General features: G+C 36.0%; 1 protein-coding gene across 1 annotated transcript in view; it reads right to left on the bottom strand.

Moving 5' to 3' along the window:
• DCC (DCC netrin 1 receptor) overlaps positions 1-16,309 on the bottom strand; it is a 1,194,095-nt gene that overhangs the window by 196,162 nt on the left and 981,624 nt on the right. The window contains exons 13-14 of the mRNA XM_055127868.1: positions 15,267-15,408; positions 6,436-6,546 (exon numbers count right to left, since the gene is read on the bottom strand). Coding sequence (XP_054983843.1) covers positions 6,436-6,546; positions 15,267-15,408 — 253 coding nt within the window. The remainder of the gene's footprint in view (positions 1-6,435; positions 6,547-15,266; positions 15,409-16,309) is intronic.

Raw genomic sequence — 16,309 nt, 5'->3', positions numbered from 1 at the left:
CTTCCAGGGAACCTTGAACAAACTGAGGTTTGGCTCTATAATTACTGTAACAAAACATTCTAATTAAAAGGACAATCCAGAAGGAATTGAAGTGTTTTTACATGTTACTGTTGATGTTCACACTGCTGAATCCAGAGAAAAGAAGGGGAGATACAAGAGAGGGGATTATTTTTAACTATCTGCTTGTGCCTGTTACTTCACTGAGGTGTAGTTAACTTCAGGGCTCAGAGTCACTGTCCTAATAAGTCTATCAACCCACCAGGTGACTTCAAAGCAAGCCAGAAAGCTATGCAGTACAGTAAACACTGCAGTTGGATGCTAACACAGTAGTTCTCTTCCAAAACATATTTCTTTGGCTATGGCAAATGACACCTCCCATTTCATTTGGTTTTCCAAATGATTGCTTCCCTCCTATCCATAATTGAAAAGAAATCACAGCAATTCCACATGGAAATTTCTGATTCTGGAATATTTAGGACTCAAAGCTTTCCAACACTAGGCAAGAATGCTTTGGAAGAAATCATTTGTACCTTATTTTATCTTTTAAGCATTTCCATGAATAAGTTAAAATTAGATGAATATTTAAAGATCTCCTAGTGTAAATATACGAATTTGAAAGTAAAGCCAAAAGGCGAATCAGTTTTTTGGAGCTATTAATGATAACTTCTGGGTTTGCTCATTTGTCCAAATAGTGTTTATCACAAGGATTAGACTTACTAATCTTTGAATGATACACTATAGCACTATAGCACTGTCTTCCCATTGTTCATCAATTTGCTTGAGCGGGCACCAGTAACGTCTCAATCGTGAGACTTGTTACTGTTTTTGACATGTCGAATATGACACAGGTAGCTTGTCAGGCTCTGCCGTGCGGACAGGATACTCTCGGTAGCTTGCCGGGCTCTTCAAGAGGGACAGAGGAATATAACCCGGGTTGGTCGCGTGCAAGGCAAATGCCCTACCTACTGTGCTATTGCTTCAGTTCAAATGCTAAATTGAATGATACAATAAAAAGAAAAAAAAATCAGAAGATGGAGTGACAGTACAGCAGGTAGAGCACTTATCTTGCCCGAAGCTTAACTAAGTTTACCCTGGCACCCTATACTGTCTCCTGGGCCCATCAGTGTGAATTTGATTGACGATCCAGGAGTGAGCCCTAAAACTGTTGGTTGTGTGCCCTCCCTCCCCCTCTCCCCTTTCCACACACAAAACAATAAGAAAGACAGGAGGATGGGAGAGGATTTAAATTAAGTTTAAGGTACTCTCTCAGTGAAAACAAAGCATGGATAAATAAATTGTGAAGAAAACATGAATCAAATATATTTGATCATATTAATTTCTTGTGGCAAGCAAAACACTACTTTAGAAAGCAAATTAAACATCTGTCCCATCTCATGTAAGTGAATGTCTTGAAATGACAATTAGTTTCCCTTATGTTTTAAGGTGAAAATCTTAAACACGAATACAGAGAACACTACTGCAATACCTCACTTTCTTCTATTAAATTTTTGCTCAGATTTTCTTAATATGGTTGGTTTGCACAATGATGGTAAATAATAAGAATTGTTCAAGCAATCATAAGCTAAATGACAAAGTGAAAAATAAGAAAAAAATCTACATTAGAAAATGTGCTGAACTGTATTACGATAATGACTGTTAAGGAAATAAATTCTGGAGGAGTAAGTGCACATTTTGAACTAATCGTGGCAGAAATAATTTCCTTAATTATGTATTTTAGGAAGAATAGCTACTATGCTGATCCATACACCTTTCCCTGTATTCTACTTATGCCTCAAGAGTTATTCCTAGTTCACTTACTTCTGCGCTTCCAACAGTTCAGCACACTGTAGGAGTTTAAATTCATAAGAATCACATCACAACTCAAATAAAGAAAAAGGACAAATGCTGCATGCACAAGAGGACACTATTAAGACAAGTACATGGCAAAGTTCAAACAAATTCAATTAAGCAGCATTTATGACTCTACTCATGAGCACGGCCCAGAGATTCTTGATTAAACCACATGCATGAGTTGGATTATATTTTGATTACATGGCTATGAAAATCATGCAATTAAATCAAAGCTTTGTACCATTCAGGGAGCTGAGATTTTACATTTTGGTTGCACTTAAGATTGTGAATCACTCAGAGTGAGAAAGAGCACATAAGTCAAGTAGTCCCATTCATCTTGGTTATGTTATAGGACCTCTAGCACCTTCGCTCCATTTGTTTTCATTCCTTCCAGGAAGAGATGCAGCTCCTTAGGCTTGGGTAAATGATATGACCTCATTTCTTAGAATCTTTTACTTTGAATCACTATCTCATGGTGATGGGTTCCATTTTGTGGGTGAATGGGGGGTCTTCCCTGATAACTTGTACTTAATGTTGACTCACAAACCTAGACTCTAATTTCCACACCACAATTAGTAGCCAAGTGATCTGATCTAACTACTTACATGGTATTAGCCTAAGTTATGCTTCTATAATAATGATCAAGATATTTTCTATAGGAGCAAATGAGAGTACAAAAACATACATAAGTGGAGGGACATGGAGAATAACATGCTAAGTGAAATGAGTCAGAAACAGACATAGAATGACTACGCTCATTTGTGGAATATAAGACTAACACCTAAGGACAGTAGAGACAAGAGCCAACAAGATTGCTTTACGGTTGAAAGCCTGCCTCATGAGCTGGGAGGAAGGCAGCAGGAATACAGAAGGGAATGCAAAGTCAATGATGGTTGGAGGGATAGTTCAGGATGGGAGACGTGTGCTGAAAGTAGATAAAGGACCAGACATGATGGCCTCTTAATATCTGTATTGCAAATAATAATGCCCAAAAGGAGATAGAAAGTAAGAAGGAAATTGTTTGCTATCGAGGCAGAGGGTAGGGTCGGATGGAAGGGATACTAGGGACATTGGTGATGGAAAATGTACAATGGTGGAGGGACGGGTGTTCGATCATTGTATGACTGAAACTCAAACATGAAAGCTTTGTATCTGTATCTCATGGCGATTCAATAAAAAATAAATAAAAATTTGAAAAACTACATATATAATCTTTAAAAGTTGTTTCCTAAATAAAATAGAAAAATGGATATTTACACATACTATCTCTCCTTTTATTCATCAGCTAAGTCTCATCTTTATTACTTAGCTTTAGTCATACTGGCCTCCTTACCATATTTTACCACTAGTTGGGCTCCAATATTAAGGGGTCTGTTTGTGCTATGTCTCTTCTCCAGTGGGCTTGGTTTGACCAGTTTCCAGGTCTGGAATTCTCAAGATCTGGGAGATCTTCTATATAAAACGCTACTCCCTAGTGATCTGCTGTTCCCTATACATGCTCAGCTTTTCCTCTGAGCACTTATCATGAGTGATTTTTTTTTTTACTTTTTGGGTCACACACAGCAATGCACAGGGGTTACTCCTGGCTCTGCACTCAGGAATCACTCCTGGAAGTGTTGGGGGACCATATGGGATGCTGGGAATCGAACCTGGGTCAGCCGAGTGCAAGGCAAATGCCCTACCCGCTGTGCTATTGCTCCAGCCCCTTGGAGTTTTGTTTTGTTTTGTTTTGTTTTTTTATCATGAGTGATTTTGTTCTCAAAAAAATCTCTGTTCCTTTGAGAACAGGCATTTATTTACTGTTTTACCTCTAGAATCCAAAATATCTAGTATGTGGACAACAAATAAAACAAACATGCAGGATAATAATGCATGAATAATCCCTACCAAAAGAGGAAAGGGTATAAGTTTGGCAAAGTGTGACTGTGTAGCTCTATAATGTTTCAATTTTTTATGATTCGAATTGTTGTTACTGTTTTTGGCATATCAAATATGCCAAGGGTAGCTTGCCAGGCTCTGTTATGTGGGCAAGATACTCTCGGTAGCTTGCCGGGCTCTCTGAGGGGGATAGAGGAATGGAACTCTGGTCGGCGGCGTGCAAGGCAAATGCCCTACCCACTGTGCCATCACTCTCACAATAGAGACATTATTGTTGCCCGCTCGACCAAATCGATGAGCAACCGAATGACAGTGATAGAGTGATGACTCAAATTAAACCATGCTCTAAGCTTCACGCCACCTTTCTGTAAGACTTAGTATTACATCTAAATACCTTTAGGGCTCTTAGTACTGAAGTTCTGCCCACCTTTGCCTTCTTTTGAAATATTTTTATGTTTTGACCTGAGAAATTCCTTCAAAATACAGATTTAATATTTTTAATTTATGAAAGAGCAAAATATTTCTTGATTAATTTTTGCTTCTTAAGCCACAGCCATCAGTGCTCAGAGTTATTCCTGGCTCTGTGCTCAGCAAGGCCCAGAAGACATTTGCTGTACCTGAGTCATCTGCAGCCCTGGCAAGTGACTGACCCATTGTAGTTTCTCTCCCAGAAAGTCATTGCTTCAATGATATTATTAAGAGAGTTCAAAGTTCTAGATTTGCTCTTGTAAAATTCAAAACCTGCAAATCTCATCACATGCCTTCTCTGTGATTCAGAACCTATCGAGTACCATGTCTGTCTTGACGTTAAACTGCCTTGATATCACCTTTCATTCCCCTTTAATTTTGAATGCATTTTTAATTCCTGTTCATCCTTTGGTTGGCTCAAGTGTGTAAGTCTTCTGCAGGCCTGTCTGTTTGCCAAATCATCCACCAAGCCCTCTGTTTCATACTGAACAATAGGTAAATGCCAAAATTCAACCAGGTCTGAACTACAAATTAATTATTTTTTTATGATTTTACTTTATTATTATGTTTTAAAAAAGGATCTGTACTCTAAACTATACAAGGAAAGGATTGTATCCTTCTTATATCCCAGGGTTTGGTGGTATCTGGTACTTAGTTTTCCATCAACAGTTTTTAGATTCATATACCATTGCCAAGAAGTGATTATAATTTTAGAAAAACAGAACTTCTGATTTGTATCCTGCCACTATAATCATTTTGTATAAAAAAGTCCGTGAGTATATTAAAATCATACATGACAAATTTATTTATCTTACAAGAGAACATGGAAAAGGTCAAGAAGAAGAAAATAAGAGTACAAAGAAAAGAAAAGAGTAGTGAGAAGTTACGAAAGAAGAGCCAGGACAAGATAAAAATGACGAGAGAAGAGAAGAAGAAGGGCTGAGCGAGCAAGGATGTAACATTTTTACCTTCCAGTAACCTCGATATTATTAGATACATCAGTTAAGGAATGAAGGAATTTGATTACCAGTTACTTAGATATTCATCTTGTGCCATCATAGCTTCTAGACACATAAATTTGCTATTTATGTCATTTTAGGTTTCCAGTTCGATCAGCCAACTTTTAATTGATTGATTAGAGACCAAATAGCAAAGGGGTAAAGCACTTGCCTTGCGTAGGGCAGACCCCCAGTTTGATCCCAGGCACTCCCTATATACAACCAGGAGTAATCTCAGAGCACAGTCAGGAATAAATACTCTATGTGACCCAACTCCTCATACCCAAATAAGTTTACTGATCATAATTTACTTCTTTTTAAATGTACCTCTATGTTATGCATGTTCATTTATTTCATTTGTAACTCAAAGTCCACATGTTTCTTTTACACTTAAGCTATTTTATAATTAGGCTGTTTTCCTGTTGCTACCATTACCCATTTTAAAATCTCAGGGCTAGGACGAATGGAAACATTACTGAGACTGCTCGAGAAAATCGACGATCTATGGGATGATGATGGTACCCATATATTACCCATTTGCTAATTTTGAAGTCTTGCTTTTATATTTAATTTGATTATCTAGGGCCTTCACATGACCCTCCATATCTTGTCAATGGACATCTTATGACAACTACTATTTTACACAAACAAATCATATTGTCCTTTAGATTACTAAATAAGTGAAGAGTTATATATTAATGACTCTATTATAAGTAGTCAAAATACATGTTTCTGTGTTGAAAAAGTAGCATAAATATCTAAAGTAACATTATTTAATGGTTATAAGAAATGATGGTAGTTCTTACAGAGAAATGTCAGGGTCAAGTATTCAAAATAAATATTGAAAAGATCATATAGAAAAAATATTCTTAGTATAATTACTAATGCATATCAAATTCATATTTCTTTTACATCACTGAAGATTTTCTATTCATTTTTGTTTTATTTTGCATCACAGGTATTGTTAAACAAATAAATACCTCAATATTGGAGTTCATCAGCATTTTTGTTTTGCTTGTTGGTTTTTGTTTTGAGGCCAGACCAGACAGTCTTCAGGCTTAACCCTGGCTCAGGGGGTCACTCCTGGCAGATCTCAGGGTACCAAATGCAATGACAGGAATCAAACATGGATGATCTGAGTGCAAGTGCCTTGACCCCTTGTATTATCTCTCTGAACTGAGCTTATCAAGTAACAGTGAAGATAGAAATAGACGTGATAGCCACTGGGGAGAGGTCTTACCATCTAGATCATTCTCTGGTGTTTCTGCTGTGTACCAGTTGGAAGGTGGTCCAGTGCCATTGACCGTCATGGCTGACACTTGAAAACTGTACTGACTTCCTTTCTCCAGACCTAAGGAAAAATTTTTCACAAGGGGAAAAGGTTACTTAGTAACAATAGTTCTAGCTGGGTATCAAAAGTTTTAGGAAAATTTTAATAATGGCAGACTTTCTTTTGTTTCTGATTATGTAGTAATTACTATTATTTTGCCCAACAGGGAGAGATATTACAGCAGAAACAAAATTATATTTCATATATTCTCATTTATTTTTTCCAGTTTATAAAAATGTATCCCTGAAAGTAGCCTCAGGGCAGATGCAGAATATAAAATATAAACGATGAGAAAATAATCAAAAATAGCAAGGACCATTTTTTCTCATAGCTCAAAATATGCCTGCCTATAAATCAAGACCAGTCAATCTAAAAATTCATGTCTCCATCATTCACTCAAGGTCAGTGACTTTGTTTTCTTTGGGCAAAGAAAGAAATCAAAGTCACTGTACTTCAGTACAAAATATGAGGGCTTCCTCTACCAAACTCCACACAAAACTTACTCTATTTTGCATTGTTGCAATACTTCAGCATAAAATGATAATATCTGTATGTTATTTTGGACACAAACTATTTTGCACAGGGATGAATGCACAGATTTTAAAAGAGAAAACAGACAGAGCAGAGGAGCCTCGTGACTCATTAGTATGAAATGTATGAACCTTTATATAAATCACTATTTTACCTAAACCTTCTAGTAGCTCATTAGGTCCACAGGTTATTGAAAAACAAGTGGTAGTTATCAAAAGACCATATGATTTTTTTTGAGTATTCAGGATTCAGGTAAAATGGAGTGTCTTAGTATCTCAAAGAGCTGAATAATATCGATAAAGATAAAAAGTAAAATCTGTTTTCCTCAGTAACATGAAGTGTTGAAAACTTTGGAGCCAGATAAAATTCATAAAGCACAAACAATTTGAGATATGATGCTTATTTACAAAGTTAAATATTCATGGATTTTTGCATCAGAATACAAATAAATCTTGAAACCAGAGGAACTATATTATTGAGAATATTTAAGTGAAATGGCTATGCTGTTGCAAAAAAAGTCTTTAATACATTATTATTAGAGAAAACAATTTGATTAACTTATCCACACAAAATGTTATCCTTTAATTAAGGTTCTAATTTTATAAGCTGACTGGATACTCCTTGATGACATGCAATGAAAATGGTGTTAATGTTGTTCTGTTTGTGTTGTTATTGTAATTTTAATGTATATCCAGGAATTTCACTGTAGTGCCTGAGAAAATGTGGAGCCATCACAAGCAGTAACTGTGAAACATCCACAAATGGGTGCTTAATGCAAAGAAAATAGGAAGTTAAAATGTAATATAAATTATAAAATCTATAATATGTAATATGGGCCGGAACGGTAGGACAGCTGGTAGAGCATTTGCCTTGCATGCAGCCAAACTGGGTTTGGTTCCTCCATCCCTCTCAGAGAGCCCGGCAAGCTACCAAGAGTACCACACCCGCATGGCAAAGCTTGGCAAGCTACCCCTGGCGTATTTGATATGCCAAAAACAGTAACAAATCTCACAATAGAGACATTATTTGTGCCTGTTAGAGCTAATCGATGAAAAATGGGATGACAGTGCTACTATATATAATATGCTGTATAAAATATAACTATATGGAGAGATAGCACAGTGGGTAGGGCATTTGCCTTGCATGCAGCCTACCTGGGTTTGATTCCTCTGGCCCTCTTGGAGGGCCTGGCAAGCTACCAAGAGTATCCCGGCCACATGGCAGAGCCTGGCAAGCTACCCATGGCATATTTGATATGCCAAAAACAGTAACAAGTCTCACAATGGAGATGTTACTGGTGCCCGCTCAAGCAAATTGATGAGCAATATGACGACAGACAGTGCTATGACTCAAGTGCTCTTACACATGTCTTGCAAGTTCTAGGCTTTGGACTCAGTTACCAACACTACATGGTTCCTAAGCACCAAGGTGTGTAGTTCCAGTAACACTCATATATCTGGCTTGCCTCACTCTCACCAGCAATGTCTAACATCATCTGTAAGGTAGTAAATGGGCGCTTTGGAACATGAAAACTTTGCTATTGCCCAAGTAGCCAAGTAGCCAAGTAGGATTATGCTGGCTTTCATTTATCTTTTGCTTGACATGGCATTGATCTGATATTTGTTAACATTCTTTTTTTGCTTATTTTTGGGTCACACTAGGCGATGCAAAGGGTATACTCCTGGCTCATGCACTGCCAGGAATTACTCCTGGCAGTGCTGGGGTCGGGGGGGCGGCATATGGGATTTTGGGAATCGAATCTGGGTCGGTTGCATGCAAGGCAAACGCCCTACCCACTGTGCTATCGCTCCAGCCCCTTTGTCAACACTTTATATTCTTTATAGGCACTCCTGTTGAGTCTAAAGGATTATAGAGTTCACCTGAGAAATTAAACAATGAATAGAAAAGACACTCTTAAGCTGAAATGATTACCTAATCACTGAAGCTCACAATTTTCATTGTGGTCTTTTCTAAAATAGTTTTTGCGCACCAGGAATATACATTTTTCATATTTAGAAGAAATTTAGATTCATATTTCTTTGCTATATCTGAACAATTATTACAGATATAAAATATATAAATATAAATTATCTGGATAAATAAATCTGGAATATATAAAATATTCCAGATAAAAAATATCAATATTACTTCTAACAGTGGATCTGAAGTAGCACTGGTCAGTGAGGAAGCAGTTTTATTTGTCAATCTGAGTAGGCTAACCCTCAACACTTCAATCAAATAAATGTGTGAAGGTCTTTTTTGTGAATATGACTAAAACCTTTATTGAGTCATTTTTGTATAAGGGAGGTGAAAGACTCTTAGAGCAAACTTCCTTGAAGTAGAAATTTAACTGTAAACGGCAACTTTGGTTTGAGCACTCCAACCTGGTTTTTTCTGATGGCCTATCTTGTAGACTAAATAGTCACCGTCATCAATTTAGCCAATTTTTGGCAATAATCTCAGCAGATATCTCTACTGATTTTGTTTAACTTGGTGAATCCTGACTGGCACACTATCTTGCCTCATGTAATATTTTGACACAGATATGTAAACCTTGTTTTAGTGCCTTATATTTGATTCCTTCATGTGACTTTAAATCATGTGAGTTTACATGCAGAATCTTTCCATTTTAGGGGGCTGTATAGGTAGGATCAGATGGTGTTCAAGGCTTAGTTGTGTTTTGTGCTCAGGGATTACTCCTGCTCTTGCTCATGAGACCATGTCCATTGCCAGGGAACAATTAGGGTCAACAACATGCAAAACAAGCACAGTTAACCCTGTACTACCTCTCTAACTCAGAATCTAACAGTTTTTAATAGAGGTTACGACAAGATTTTCACTCTAAGAGATATTAGAATTTTACCTTATAATTTTTACAAAGTTTGATTTATATACGTGAGTGCACAATTTATCAATGTCATTCAGTTTTGAGTAAAACAAAAATCTATTAATAGTTTGATGTTAACATTGGAACACAGTTTAGAAACAATCTAATGTTTCCCAAATGGGGTCTCACATGGCCAGTCCAAATCCCCAACAACCATTTAGAGCAGGACAGATAATTTTATCACTTTCTCTGTTGTATCTATAGAGAAGTTTTAATATCCTACAGATGTTACTGCCTTAAGTCATTCTGAAAACACTGTCAATTTTCCTCCATATTTAAATTAAGCACTATCTAGTTTTGCTGTTCATTATAGCAGAGGATTCTCCAACTATAACATCCTAGATTAGTAGTAGCACTGTAGCATGTCATCGTGTTGTTCATCGATTTGCTCTATTGTGAGACTTGCTGTTACTGTTTTTGGCATATCAAAGACGCCATGGGTAGCATACCAGGTTCTGCCATGCAGGTGAGATACTCTCGGTAGCTTGTCGGGCTCTTCGAGAGGGGCGGAGGAGTCGAACACGGGTCAGCTGCGTGCAAGGCGAACACCCTACCCACTGTGCTATTGCTCCAGCCCAATTTACAAGATCAACGATAAATAAAAAATGGGGGCTGGGATGCTGGAGAGATAGCTTAATGGGCTGAGCATATGCTTTGTCCAGATTCAATCAATCTCAAGCATCACAGAGTCCCCCAATGGTACCAGGAGCTACCATTAAAAGCACTGAGCTGGGTGAGGCCCAAACACACATACACACAAGGAAAAAGCTCACACTTATTCAGATTAGTAGTAACAATTTAAAATACATGTAGCTTAATTTTAATTTCTTTAAATCAGTATTGGGTTGTACAGCCTATTTAAAGCTATTTAAATAGCTATTTATCAAAGTGGTCCTGTAAAAGAAGCAGGTGTTCATTTGGAAAAAGAAGGGATGGAGAGAAAGGAATGGCTTGTTGCTTGTTTTAAATATTCTGTTTTAGGTTCCACCAAATCTGCTTTAGCGCAATATTATCTAGAGATCATTCCTAGTTTAACACCACTGGTTTTACAAAAGGGAAAGACTTGAATTCTTCTTCTTAAATATCTTTACCCACACTTCATGATTCTAAGTTTCTTTGTCAACAGATTTAAACATATGACCCTCTTCTGTATGTAGATAAGTATAGGGTTTAGTGATGAGAACAATCATAAAATGTGCTTCTGCATAGAGCTAAGAATGTGTTTTCAATATTCTCGGATGCACATGTTTTTGCTTCTCAGCTGTGAGATGTGTTTGGCTGGGTAAGTTTTAGATGTGTTGAAAGTTCCCCTGATATCAATTTCTGTTTTTAAATTTTACTGCACTTTGAAAATTAAATGACAATCTTCATGTAAAGATTATTTAGATGAAGACTTTTGTCCTAGACTTTGTCACTAGACTTTGTCCATCAATTTCATTTTTATTTACGAATAATTTTCTGTATTACAATATATATAAGGTTTATTTTAAATGTATTACTGTACAAGATAAATAAAAGATCACAGCTTATTTTTTTCTTATCTTACTTACACCCCATAAGAATAATTGTATGCATATGTGTTTCCTAGCTGATACTAGGAATATAATTTTATTCTTAGGGAAGTATGATTTAGGTACCAATTATTTTCCTATCTACAAAAATTCTATTTTTTGAAGTAGACTTCTACAGTTTCTATCCCTAATATTAAGTTCCTTCAAGTTCTATGATTCCTGTCATATTTATAATTTCTTAAAACATATAGTACATGGTGGTACATTATTCAAAGTGTTAATCCATTTAATCCCCTTAGTTAACTCCATTATAAAATTATTATGATATTGTTTTCAGTTTTCTGTCCATAAAGTGTCAATGTATATTTATTTATATTGGCCATGAATAACAAGATATCTCTTAAATTCAATTCCAAACAACCTTCTCTGAAGAGCTCTCAAAAATTAAAAACAGCACTAAAATGCTTCAACATGAGTTCCTTCCATAAAATTCATGGCAATTATTTAAAATCCTGTTATAACTGAATTATTTTGTTATTGCAGATGTCTCATTATCCAAACAAAAGATACACATATGCAAAAAAAAAAACACCTGTCAAACAGAAGATGGGAAAAATAGCTTGATTCTTACACCTGAATATTTATATCACCCTCACGAAACATTCAGGCACTTTCAACTTTCTAATAGCCAGTTCAATATACCCATGTATCTTACAGGTATTGAAAACATGAGCAAAACTCCTGTCTATTTTGAAGTGATTCATATAGATAATCAATTACTTTTGCTCACTACAAAGCTTGTGAGCTAGTAAAGATATCCTGGGAACGGGTCAAAATCATAGCCAGTACAGCAATTTGCAGTATCTCCTGGTTCCTTGCTGCTTTGTGAAACAGAATACACTCCTACAGTATTTAGCCATGCCACAGGCATTTCTGAAGTTGGTCATAAAGCAGCGGAACAGAAGGCAGAGGTTATGCAAAACTTGTTTTTAATGTTTTAAGGGTATGAGGCTATTTCCTGCCAGGTTTTATTCATACTCAAATTTAAATTGGACTCTGTATGACTATTTTGCAATACATAACAGGTACAGTTATAAATATAACAGCTCACGATTTATTTACATTCCCAGATGCATTTTATATATACAGAAATGAAGGAATGAAGGCACCATATTTGGAGTTCAGAGTCCTACAAATCTAATAAATATGGGAATGAGCTATTGCAATGAGAAGCTAATTGTAACAAGCTAATTAACTCATCCCATATCTCTGCCTTGCCTGGAGTAATATTAATCCAGCATGGTGATGGGTTATCAAATGCTGATTACAAGCTCTTATTGTCACATATATCTTAGATAAATATAAATGCAGGACTTAGTTGTTTATTTTTAAAAAAATGTTCACTAAAGGACATCATTCAAAATGATTGCCCTAAAAAGAAAAATAATAATAAAAAGGAGTCTGCAGTGAGTTCAGGAGTGGCCCCCATCAAAACCATATAGGTAGAACGTCAAATTATAGGGAATTTATAAATAAAATTAGGTCAGCATCTTAGAATGAAATCATCTTGGATTTACAGGAGATCAGTAGCTAATCACCAGTATCCCAATTAAAAAAGGAGCGACCAGAGAGACATAGAAGGAAGGGCAGGCAGATAGGAAAATGGAGATCTGGAGAGATGCATTGAAATGCCAAGAATTGCCAGCAACCATCAGACATTAGGAGGCAGACACAGGATGAACGCTCTCTTGGGATAACCCAAACCCACGGACGTCTGCTTACTGGCCTTCTTCCTTCTTCAAACTAAAAGAATACATTTCCGTTATTATTAGTTGCCACCTTCATGATAATTTCTCATGAAATCACTAGAACTAATAAAGGATCTTGAAGAAAATGAAAAAATGGAAGGACTAGTACATGTTCCTTTGTAAAGTCATTTTTAAAAATACTTTTGTAGTCAGAAAATCCTAAAAGTTTGTATGTGAAAGGAGTCAGAAGATTGGCTTGAGTACTGAGTTGAATGCACTGAAGAACATTTGACAAGGTCTAGAAATTCTAAATAATTGTTATTTTGTTCTTGTTATTTGCTATTAGAGTAACAGTTTCATGGACATAATTTATTATTAAAAATAACAAAACACATAGATGAAAAACTGGGATAAACTTCTAAACTTTGGAAAGTTAGATCATACATTTGAGAAAAGATGTACACATATACTCACACACATATATACATATGTATATCACACATATCCCCACATTATATCAGATATCATATTTATTCAATTATTATTTTGCCTTTTCCCATAATTTCATTAGGAAAAAAGATAGGATAATGACTTTTATTACAGTCTCTTCCTGGCCAAATGTACTTGATCCTATTGATATTAATATTTTCAATTATTTTATTGAGATAACATAAATCTAGTTGGGACATACTGTCATCATTATGTGAAAATTTTATATTCATAAAAGGCAAAAAATTGAAGAAAATACAAATAGAAAACATTTTCAATCAAGTCACACTGTAAAGTGAGAAGCTTAAAGTGTATGTGGGTGTATATATATGTGTGTGTATGTGTGTTTGTGTGAGTGACGATTTCACATCAAACTTTGCTGAGTCCTGAAAAGAGAAAGGAGTAAACACGGGATTACTCTCTTTTTCACTTGCAGTGATGGTTCACTTTACCCTTTAGCTGTTCATGATGAACTTCAGTTTATGTATTGGCCGGGCCCAGGTCCTGTGCCACTTCAGATCTGCTTAACTTCATCCAGCACGAGCCCCTGTCATACGCTTTGCTTACCCAGGCTCTGGCAGAAGGCCACACCTTGCTTAGGACTATAAGTACCATTAGTGCCTTAAAGCAAACTAGTATTCATTAAAGCTTTAATCTAACAGAACAGCAACCCACATTTCCACACGTACCAGAAGTTCTGACTTGCAGGATGCTGCCTGGAGATACAGAATAATTAACAGTCTTTCTGTCAAGGATGATTGAAAAGAGAAACCCTATGTAGTTATTCACTATGAAACACAATAGTGCACCCACTCTCAAGAGATAACCATGAGATTAACAGACCCTATTGGTACTGTTTTTCTTAAATTCTAAACTTGAAGTTAACTCAATAATGTACCATCATGATTTGATGTCTCTTCCTGGGATATTTTACTTATTTCCTTATTGTTTATTTAGTCTTGCACCCCAAAGACTTTACTTTGAAATTCTATCATAGTCTCTACTTACCAAGACTTCTATTTACTGAGAAACTGAGATGATGACTTGTACTGTAGGTCACCATAGTAAATGGAAATATACAATTATTTATTTTATTTAAAAAGCACATTTTCTAAATGCTACATGGAAACTGGACTTAGTTTTCATAGAGAAACTTGACCTATGATGAGTCCTACCAATATTTCTACAAAAGTGAATTTGTTTTCATACTGGTAGGAATAGTAGGTGTGACTTAAACTTGGTACCATTTGGGTAGATGACTTGTCAAAGTTTCAGGTACAATACATGATTTTGCTGTTGTTATTTGACAACAGCAATTATCTTTGAATCAGCAACACATGGACACTAATATGTATAAAAATCTTATGATACATTTATTAAGATGATAACTCATAAGTAAAATACATAGTGAAAATATATGAAGAATGTCAAGTTAAAAATATATGGAGTATTCTTGTTTAGAACAATAAATGTTATCTGTCATGGAAAAAATAGTTCTTGAAAGTGAGAATTTATATCATTCCTAAAGCATTGAATACACCAGAATCTCACAAGCAATACCACCTGATCACTGACCTGTGAAGAGGTACCAAAGGTTGTTTGGTTCCAGGGTTTCCATCTCACCCCTTCGAGTTGTCTTTCTGTGTCGAATTTTATAACCAGTAATAAATCCATTTTGTGTTCCTGATGGAGGAGGCAACCAGCTTACTTTGATACTCTGTAAAATAATAAATGTAAATTAAAACATTAAACAAAGAAAGAACGATGGGACAGTATTCACAAAATGGCCCAGAACCTAAGCATAAATAATGCAGAGAAGCATACAGACATATAAGATCATTTTCTTATGAGTCAAATAAAATTCTTACTATCTGAAAGTATTTTTGTTTTTCAGATTTTGACAAAAACACACATTACTGTTTCACCTTTGCAAATACTGCACTTCAAATTAAAAAAGATATAATTCATAAAACATAGAAACCAGTTCTATAGTGGATGAAAGACTCTAGCAAATAATGTGGCAAATAAAATGAAGAGAAAAGCTAAATTCTTGGGGCCGGAGAGACAGAAGTACAGGGAAGTGCTTGCCTTGCACCAGTTGACCCAGTTTCTATGTCTAGAACCACAGATGGTCCCCTGAGCACCACCAGCAGTAAACCCTGAGTGCAGAACCAGAAATAAGTCCTGAGTACAGCTGAATGTGGCCACCAAACAAAGAATAAAAATATAAAAATTCTAAATACCTCCTTAGGAGATATTAATGGAAAACAAATGGAAATTATTTGTGTCAAAATTCAGGAAAGCTGGGAATTGTTGTTTCTTCAAAGCATTAGAAGAAAGGATTGAGTCATAATATGGAAAGAGCAGATGAATTGGAAGTCTTACCATCTCCAGGAGCCCCCACACCCCTTAAAACTGGAGAGCTGAGATTTCAATTTCTAAGGACATTGAACAAGAAGGCATCAGATTCGGAGAGGTCAACACAGAAGAGAACCAGGGAGAAAGGTAAAGGACAAAAGGGTAACTATCTAAAAACCCCAAAGTCTTCTTTCAATTGTAATCAAGAGCAATGGAAACCAGATGCTCATGACCCAAGCAGAAATAATCATTTATTTCAT

Source organism: Sorex araneus, chromosome 2, assembly GCF_027595985.1.
Source record: "Sorex araneus isolate mSorAra2 chromosome 2, mSorAra2.pri, whole genome shotgun sequence".
Taxonomy (NCBI): domain Eukaryota; kingdom Metazoa; phylum Chordata; class Mammalia; order Eulipotyphla; family Soricidae; genus Sorex; species Sorex araneus.
The sequence above is the reverse complement of the archived record's forward strand: the minus strand, read 5'-3'. Positions and strand labels throughout refer to the sequence as shown.